The sequence below is a fragment of the Microtus ochrogaster genome, chromosome 22, assembly GCF_000317375.1.
Source record: "Microtus ochrogaster isolate Prairie Vole_2 chromosome 22, MicOch1.0, whole genome shotgun sequence".
Classification (NCBI taxonomy): domain Eukaryota; kingdom Metazoa; phylum Chordata; class Mammalia; order Rodentia; family Cricetidae; genus Microtus; species Microtus ochrogaster.
The window spans coordinates 34168640-34177624 of record NC_022023.1 but is presented as its reverse complement, the minus strand read 5'-3'; the positions used below and the strand labels follow the sequence as shown (position 1 = coordinate 34177624).

Sequence of the window (8985 nt, the reverse complement as noted above, 5' to 3'; positions counted from 1 at the left end):
AGATCCGCCTGCCTCTGCCTCCCAAGTGCTGGGATTAAAGGCGTGCGCCACCACCGCCCGGCTATTAAAGTCTATTTTTCATCATGTCTGTGATTTGTGCCTTGGGGGAGGGTGCACATACATGTAGGTGCCTGTGGAGTCCAGTGGTGTCTAATCCCCTAGGACTGGATTACAGATGGTTGTGAGCCTCCATGTGGGTGGTGGTGACCAAGCTTGGGGCCTCTGTGAGAACAGCTGGTGCTCTAACCATGGAGCTCCTGCTCCAGCCAGAGATGGGGCATTTCTGTGTGGATGCAAGGGATGGACTCAGGTCCTTGGGCTTGCACAGTAGGTGTTGTCGCCCCTGTTCTTTACATACTTTTTGTGTGTGTTGGCGTACTTCTCTCGGCCACAGTGAGCTACACTACCTCCCCCACAGTTCCTACCGAGGGTCTGCCTCTCCACCACTGTGTGTGTGTGTGTGTGTGTGTGTGTGTGTGTGTGTGTGTGTGTGTGTGAGATTTTCCTTTTGATACAGAACTTGGATACAGAATCTATCCAACCTTATCAGACACTCCTCACCAAGCCCCTGGAACCCACTGTTACACACACACACACACTCCTCTCTCTGGTTCTGATAACTGAAGGGATAAGAAGCTCCTAGGAGTGGGACCTGCAATACTGCAATAAGTCTGTATGTGGCTCGCATCACCATCCCAGAATTCAGGAGCACCAAGGCATATAGGAGGGTCCCATCTGGAACCAGGACTGTCCAGCTGCTGACCCAGCCTGGCCCTGCCTTCCAGATGTCAGTCTCTAAACGAGCTCGGAAAGCCTCTAGTGACCTGGATCAGGCCAGCGTGTCCCCATCGGAAGAGGATTCTGAGAGCCCATCTGAGTCAGAGAAGACCAGCGACCAGGTGAGTGGACAACAGCCCCTAGGACAGCCTGGCATGCCAACCAGTACCTCTGACGTTTCTGTCTCTTCACCCAGGACTTTACCCCAGAGAAGAAGACGGTGGCCCGGGCACCACGGCGGGGTCCTCCAGGAGGACGCAAGAAGAAGGTAAGGGTGCTGTGCCTAGGTCCTGAGAAGTCACTAGCAGCCTGAGGGGCCATCTATGGCAGTGGCACCTGGGACCCAGGTATGCAGTGATGCCCCTGGGGCTTGCAGGTCATTGCTGCCCCTCTCAGGGGATCCTACTACCAGGATTGAAAAATCAGGTCCTGTATGCCAGAATGTTGTGGCATCAAAGTTCACGTGTGCTATGTGCATGTGGGGGTGTGAGGACTTGGGTTCACAAGGTTGCTCGTGCATGTACAGGTGTGTTCATGTGTCTGTGACCATGTGTGTGATGTGGACGTTGCATGTTGTACTGTGGCATGCATGCTGTGGAAGGAGAGCTGGACAGTAGGACGTAGGGCTGGCCTATGCAGGTTTTCGGTGCACACCTGCAGTTGAAAGCCCCTGGGCTTGGCCCTGATCCTGTTCCCAGGAGCTATCCAGGGTGTCCAGGACCCATGTTCCTTCTCTGGGTGAGGCACAGAACTGTGTCCCTTGAGGACTGGAGCTGCCACTGCCCCCTTACTCTCACCCTATGCGATTCCCCTCTGGCTCTGCCTGTCCCCAGAAGGTGCCTTCAGCCTCGGATTCAGACTCCAAAGCCGACTCAGATGGGACCAAGGAGGAGCCTGTGGCTGCAGCACGGCCATCCCCATCCTCCTCCTCGTCCTCTTCATCTTCCTCCTCCGACTCAGATGTATCTGTCAAAAAACCCTCTCGAGGCAGAAAGCCAGGTAAGGCCTGAGCCAGCCTCGATGCAGCCCTGTGAGGCCATGGAGAGAAAGTCACCCCTCATTTTTCGCAGCCGAGAAGCCACCCCCCAAGCCTCGAGGGCGGAGACCAAAGCCAGAACGGCCACCTTCCACGTCCAGCAGTGACAGGTGGGTATCTGCTGGCGATGTGGGGGCTACAGGATATGCTGGGGTTCCTGCTGATGGACTTTCCATCCTAGTGACAGTGACAGTGGTGAGGTGGACCGCATCAGCGAGTGGAAGCGGCGAGATGAGGAACGGAGGCGTGAACTGGAGGCGAGGAGGCGACGGGAGCAGGAGGAGGAACTCCGGCGACTTCGCGAACAGGAAAGGGAGGAAAAGGAGCGTCGCAAGGAGCGGGCAGAGCGTGGGGGCAGCAGTGGGGAAGAGCTGGAGGATGATGAGCCTATGAAGAAACGCAGCCGCAAGGCCCGGGGTCGGGCCACACCATCCTCCTCTGACTCAGAACCTGAGGGGGAGATTGGGAAAGAGGTATGTGGTGCCCCCTCTTGACGTGAGGCCCCAGGTACCGGCCCTGAACTCCACTCCTTTATTGAGCCCCTATTGTGTATTGGGGCTCATCCTGGGTCTTGTAGATATGTCAGTAACACAGAGCCCAGGGCCCTACCCATGGAAGATAGAGATAGCCATTTGAGTATAAGGCTTGCCTGTCAAATGGAACATTGGATTCCATACATCTATATAAGACCCGGGAAGCTATAGCCCACATGTGCTGGGTAGGGGTGGGACAGGCTGCTTCTGAAGCAGCAACCCTGTTTTCTGGTTGCTGTAGGGGAAGAAGTTGGCCAAGAAGTCCCAACTGCCAAGCTCAGAATCTGCAAGGAAGTCTGGGCAGAAGGAGAAAAGAGGGCGGCCAGATGAGAAGCCACGAGCCAGGTTAGCACCTGTCCTGAGCCCTTAGTCCCTCTCCCCACAGCCTGGCTGTTGAGTTCAACCTTGAAGCCGCATCCCAGCTCTTGGGTCCACGTCTCCCCTGGGGCCATGTGTGGCTGTCTGACAAGGACCTATAGAGGGTAGAGGCCAGCAGCACTGCCCAGCACCCTGCAGGGCCCAGAACCTAAAGAGCCATCCAACCAGTGTCCACAGCACCCAGGGGACACCATGCCCAGCACAGTGGCTTTAACTCTGAGAAGTGCAGCTCCTCTCTGCTTTCTAAGTGTCCCAACTATTGCTGATCAGAGCTGCCTATGGGGATCAGCAGTGTGGCTTGGTGGCCACACAGCACAAGATGTGATATGCTCACTGGGCTTCTCATGGTTAGCCTGGTTCACAGAAGCAGAGAAGGGTCCCAGGCCCCTGGCCTCGCTGTCTGTCCTCACCTTGGGCTTCCCAAGGTGGCCTATCTGACGGAAGCCTCTCCATAGGCCTGTGAAGGTGGAGCGGACGCGGAAGCGGTCAGAGGGTCTCTCACTGGACAGGAAGGGGGAGAAGAAGAAAGGTGAGCACTAGCGTGGTGCAGGATTCCATGGCTCTAGTGTGGGCCTGTGGTGGTGGGAGGGGCTGGGCCACCTTGTAGCCAGGGCCAGAGCACCCTGTGCAAGCCAGCAATCTCTCCTGCCCAGAACCTTCCGTAGAGGAGAGACTGCAGAAGCTGCACAGCGAGATCAAATTTGCACTGAAGGTCGACAACCCAGTAAGATGCCTGCTGCGCAGCCACAGAGTCACAGCCCCACGCTGTCCTGAGATGGGTGCTTTCCTTAGCCACCTCCTTTCAGGCTTCTTGAAAGTCTTGGGAAACTGAGGCAGGGTCCCCCAGATGGGGGAGTGGTTCATAGTGGCCCAGGAGACCCCACCCCTACTCCCATACCCTGCAATCTCCCCTGGGGACAGCAGGCAGCACCCTAGGAGACAGCCAGAGATGCCTCCCCACTCTTCCTGCTCTGCAGGATGTGAGGAGGTGTCTGAGTGCACTGGAAGAGCTGGGGACCCTTCAGGTGACCTCTCAGATCCTTCAGAAGAACACAGATGTGGTAGCCACACTGAAGAAGGTATGGCATGGGGCACCAGGACAGAGTACCTGGAAGGTGGTATTGGTGTCCAGTGGGAGGACTTAGGGGCACAGCCAGCAGCCCAGCTAAGATTGACCTCCTGGTGGCCAGATTCGCCGGTACAAAGCCAACAAGGATGTGATGGCGAAGGCAGCAGAGGTCTACACCCGGCTCAAGTCTCGGGTCCTGGGGCCAAAGGTTGAGGCTCTCCAGAAGGTGAACAAGGCTGGAGCCGAGAAGGAACGGGCTGACAGCGAGAAGGTGGAGGAGCAGCCTGGGGAGCAGGCTCCCAGAGAGCTGGTGGAGGATGAGCCCAATGCCGGTGAGGGCTGCCTGCACCTGGCCAGAGGGATAGGCAGGAACTGTGCCATGTTCGCCCCCCAGTAAGCTTACTAGACGCAACCATATTCTGCGATAGTTGGCATAAGGTTTGCCAGCTCTACTGGGTGCCAACAGTTGGATGTTGGCAGTGCTCTTTAGGCCACACACCTACATGTACCTGCACTGCTTGCAAGCCTGACTGCAACTGGGCAAGGAGGGTCCTCATGAGAGGCAAGCAATGTGCTCATGACGACCCTGTTACCCTAGATCTCTCAGCGCCTGTGAACGGGGAGGCCACATCCCAGAAAGAGGAAAGCACAGAAGACAGAGCACAGGAAGACGGGCAGGACTCACAGGATGGCCCGCGGGGCGGCTCCTCAGAAGAGCTGCATGAGTGAGTGTCCCTGGGGCATCAGGCACATTCCCTCTCCCCACCCCTGCCATATGCTGGGCTGGCCAACACACTGATTGTGGTTCACATCACACCACCCCAAGCTTCCAGGTACTGGTGCTGTGGGAAAGGCTTCCTGATGGCTGTCTAGGGGTGGCACAGGTAGCCACCATGAACACCAGCCACTGGACTGAGCTACAGTTGGCCACACCAGGCACTTGTGCCAACAGCAAGGGCATTACCCTTCTTTGGCTGCCCACTCATCCAATGGCTCTGTGGTAACACCAGGTAACTGCATCCTGATCAACCTTTACTGTGCCCCCAGCAGCCCACGGGAGAGCTCTGACCCCGTCAGGCCTGGGAGTGAGCATCAGGAGCATGAGAGGGTGCAGCTGGCCTCCGAGTCTGCCGATGATGATGATGACAGCTGAGCTCCAGCTGCCGTGGCCATGGTGTCATGTCCGTCCCCAGCCTCCCAGGGAAGTGCTGCGCTGTTTGTATTTGTGGCCTGGGCCTTTCTGCCTAGTTCTGTGATTTCGATTGACATGAAATGGTTATAAAGGGTTTTGTAATGAAAAAGAAACAGTTTTTATTGGCTTGGTGTCCTGATATGAAATGTAGCTGGGCTAAGGCCAGAGCACTATGCCTGACACAGGGCTGAGGTACCAGCCACCGTGAGCAGCATGGGGAGCCAGGCCTGGTACAGGGCAGGGTTCACACTTACAGGGCAGCAGAGCTCTTCCTACATTGAGTAGCCTGTTCCACCATCATGAGAGTAACAGACACTAAGGACAGGCCAACAGGAGACTGTGCCCTGACTCAACCACCATTCCATTCCCCAGCTATGCAGGGACCCCAGCATAGTGCCTCTGGGGCAGCTCAGCATTTGGGCTGGAGTGTTGGAGTCCACACCATCCCAGCCTGCTCTCGCTATGTGGTTTTTCTGCTCTGCTTGTGTTCCCTGTGGGCTCAGGTAGGGTACATGCCTCTCGGTATATCCACCTGCCTCCATGGCCACCATGGAGCATGATGTAGTGAGGCTCATCTAGAGGCATAGCTGCAGGCCCTGGGCCCAGTCTAGTGTTGCATCCTGATGCTGAGAGAAAAAGGGAAAGGCTCAGGAAGGCTCCTGTCTTCTCTGTCACGGCCTCTCCGCCATGTCCTCTCCTAGGCCACAGCTAGCCCAACCTTAGAACTCAAGGACATTGTTACTTTCTAAGAGTGCACAAAAAAGGGAACTGGAAGATTGGGAGTTGCTAGCACTGCTGGGGTTCAGGTAGAGCTGGATTGTGGTCTTGAATGGCCGGTCCATTGCTGAGCATAGCGGACAATGAGGACTACTGAGAACCCAAGAACAATGGCAATGGGTTCTTGATCCTACTGCATGTACTGGCTTTGGGGGAGCCTAGGCAGTTTGGATGCTCACCTTACTAAACCTGGATGGAGGTGGGCGGTCCTTGGACTTCCCACAGGTCAGGGAACCCTGATTGCTCTTTGAGCTGATGAGGGAGGGGGACTTGATTGGGGGAGGGGGAGGGAAATGGGAGGCGGTGGCGGGGAGGAGGCAGAAATCCTTAATAAATAAATAAAATTAAAAAAAAAAAGAATGGCCGGTCCATAGGGGGATTGCCGTGTACCCCTCATCTTCTGTGCTTTTGTCTTGGATGCATAGGACTAGGGAGAAGGGCCATCACCTGCCGTGTCTCCAGTCAGTACTTCAACCCTAGGCAGGCATAACCTCATGCAGATCACAGTTTCAGCAGTGACGGCCCTGTCAAGTGGTCCCTGTCTTTGTGCAGTGATAACATGTGTGACCCTCCTTTCCCAATAGAGCCGGTCAGACTCAGGCCCACAGCATGCTGGGATATAAGTGTGGCTTTGAGTGGCTCTACACCCCACTATGTATCAGAAGGGGCTGTGGGAGCTTGCCTTAGGGTGGCTGTGCATTCTAGTACATTCTAGTGCTGGGGAACAAGTTGCCTAATATGTTAGCTAAGACCTCTGGATACCCTGCTCAAGGTGGGACCTGGGGTTGAGTGGCACCACCCATAGCAGAGAGCTGTGGGCCCCTGAAGGTAGGATCAGAGCCCAGAGGCTGGAAGGCTTGTCAGTGAGGATAGCTGAAGGACCTCCTAGGTTTGACTCTGCTTCCGCTTTGCTCTATCATCGGGACCTGTGTGCTGCTCTCTGAACAGACTTGGTGGCTAGTTTGGAAGAGGGGCTATCAGTTACTGGAAATAGCAAGAGCCATGATTGGTTTCAAATTGACTTTCCGAGGACCCTCTGCTCTCCCTTAATCCAGAACTTTGGGGTTGTGAAGCCCTCAGGTATCTATAGCTGGTCACCAGGCATCAAAGCAAATGGTCCTACCAGCCAGCTGAGTGGGGGGCTCTGCTGCAGCCTGTCCAGCAGCACCTCCAGACCCTGCCATGCCTGTACCACACCAGCACTGCTCTGGGCCAGCTGCTCTGCCTGCAGCTCGCCACTGCTCTCAGAGGACACAAGACCATACAGTTTGCAGAGGCTGTGCCGTGCCAGCCCTGCCTGCTGCTGCACCTCTGGCAGGCCCTGAAGACTGGCTGCCAGGCCACTGTAAGCTGCATGGAGCTGGCAGGCTAGCGTACATAGCCTGTCCTGAGCCCTGGAAGCACACACCTGCAGAGGAAGAACAAGGTAAGCAGGGGTGGGACATGTGCTGGGTGCTGGGGAGGGGCCCATGCCACACACACCTCATGGGTACCAGCAGCCTCCGCCGTGGAGCCCAAGCTCTGGTTCCCGCACAGCTGCCCACCTGGAGCCTCCATGGTCATGTCTGTCTGGAAAGAGAACCACAGGAGAGGTGGTGGCTCTAGTGGAGGTAGGAACACTCAGTGCTGTCCCTAGATCTTGAGTCTAAACCTCTTCATACATGGTGCAGCCAAAACACAAATTCCACATGAGGGCATCTGGAAGGCCAGGTGCTGGTCCCTCTGTGTCCACTCATCTCCTACCCCACTGTTCCCTTTGCACGTCCACACAGGTTCCCTCTGTCCCCCGGGATCTACCTCCCGTGTATACCTCACCATGCCTGATCTGTCCCTCCCATGTTTCTAGTGTCCACTTAGGAGAAGGGGGGGGGCGGGGAGGCAGATGACAGGAATGCCACCCAGCCCCCAAAATACCAGCCCTGTGTGTCCATATGCCCAGCAGAAGCCTGGAGACAGGACTAGGGGTGAAGAAACCTTGCTAGGACCCTGTCACCCTCACTACCCTCTATCTTGGGTTCACAGCCACACACCCAGCTCACTAGATAAGGCTAGTACATGCCGCAGCTCCCTCTGTATGCAGGTGACTTGACCCATGAACAGTTGGAGGTACACAGGGTAGGAACCGGAGATGCTCTTACCACCTTTAAGGCCTCCTGGAGTTGGGCCAGTGTAGCTCTGGCTTGGAACTGCTTGTGCTGTATATGGCTCAGGGCATGTTCAAAAGCCCGCTGGCGGAAGCTGGGGGCCAGGTCACCTAGGCGGACAAAGTAGCTTCCGTGGTCAGCAGAGAACACCCGAGGCCCTGACTCTGAGGCTGCCAGCTGGGCTGGAAGGAAGGCAGTGAGACTTAGTCTGATAGGTCTAAGAGCTGGGGCTGGGGACCTGCGATGGTGACGGACAGGCACTCACCTTGTTCCTCAGCTGTCATGGGCTGGAAGATGTCCCCGAGCCCTTCCAACTCATCATGAAATGCAGCAAAGCTTGTCGCAGCCAGCTGACCATACTCCTCCTCAGACTTGGTAGCTGCATGGACAGATGAAGCCACACTAGACACAAGGCCTTTGGTGGCAGCTATGGGTTCTGTGACAAGCTCCAGGCCACGGGTGTCTGCAAGGCTGCTGATCTCAGAGCACAAGGATTCTGCAGAAGTCAGGGTAACATGTTCCACCCCGTGGGTGGTGGCGTGAGAGCCAGAGAGTGAATGTGGGACTGTGTTGACACCTGTGTGGGTGGCGTTGATAGCCACATTATCTGCCTGAGACCGCATGGCAGACCATGTGTTCTTGGGAGTGTGCAGGCCCTTCTGAAAGACACCATTGGCCTTGTTCATGGCCCCAGTGATCCCAGCACAGACAGTATCCTTTGTACCTGTGAGCATGCTCTTGCTCGTGTCCAGGCCTGTCTTCATTGTCTCAGTGGCCATATTCATGGTGCCTGAGAGGCCAGCCAACATTGTAGTCTTGGTACCTGTAAGGACTGCTTTAGAAGTGTCTAGGCCCCCCTGGGCGGCCCCTTTGGCCACATTAATGGCACCTGTGACCCCAGCACAAACGGTGTCCTTTGTGCCCGTCAGCACACTCTTGCTGGAATCATGCCCTGTCTGTACTGTCCCTTTGGCCACGTTCATAGCCCCGGTGAGTCCTGTGGTCACCGTGTCCTTGGTGCCCATGACCACGGACTTGGTGGTGTCCAGGCCTCCCTGGGCAGCCACTTTGGCCACGTT

General features: G+C 56.2%; 2 protein-coding genes across 7 annotated transcripts in view; one reads left to right on the top strand and one right to left on the bottom strand.

The window, feature by feature from the left end:
* Hdgfl2 (HDGF like 2) overlaps window positions 1-5885 on the top strand; it is an 18806-nt gene extending 12921 nt beyond the window's left edge. For 4 of the 6 annotated variants that reach the window (XM_005357866.3, XM_005357867.3, XM_026784350.1 and 1 more), the window contains exons 5-16: window positions 786-899; window positions 974-1045; window positions 1611-1776; window positions 1848-1923; window positions 1995-2286; window positions 2588-2691; window positions 3180-3253; window positions 3378-3448; window positions 3702-3803; window positions 3915-4125; window positions 4392-4518; window positions 4841-5094. In XM_005357866.3, coding sequence (XP_005357923.1) covers window positions 786-899; window positions 974-1045; window positions 1611-1776; window positions 1848-1923; window positions 1995-2286; window positions 2588-2691; window positions 3180-3253; window positions 3378-3448; window positions 3702-3803; window positions 3915-4125; window positions 4392-4518; window positions 4841-4946 — 1515 coding nt within the window. In that variant the 3' untranslated portion in view covers window positions 4947-5094. Of the gene's footprint in view, window positions 1-785; window positions 900-973; window positions 1046-1610; window positions 1777-1847; window positions 1924-1994; window positions 2287-2587; window positions 2692-3179; window positions 3254-3377; window positions 3449-3701; window positions 3804-3914; window positions 4126-4391; window positions 4519-4840 lie in introns of all 6 variants that reach the window. The other 2 variants (XM_013350263.2, XM_026784351.1) reach the window with 1 other exon arrangement.
* A 244-nt stretch (window positions 5886-6129) lies between these two features.
* Plin4 (perilipin 4) overlaps window positions 6130-8985 on the bottom strand; it is an 8418-nt gene continuing 5562 nt past the window's right edge. The window contains exons 6-9 of the mRNA XM_005357892.3: window positions 8172-8985; window positions 7901-8088; window positions 7245-7331; window positions 6130-7170 (exon numbers count right to left, since the gene is read on the bottom strand). The exon at window positions 8172-8985 is cut by the window's right edge and continues 7 nt beyond it. Coding sequence (XP_005357949.2) covers window positions 6847-7170; window positions 7245-7331; window positions 7901-8088; window positions 8172-8985 — 1413 coding nt within the window. The 3' untranslated portion in view covers window positions 6130-6846. The remainder of the gene's footprint in view (window positions 7171-7244; window positions 7332-7900; window positions 8089-8171) is intronic.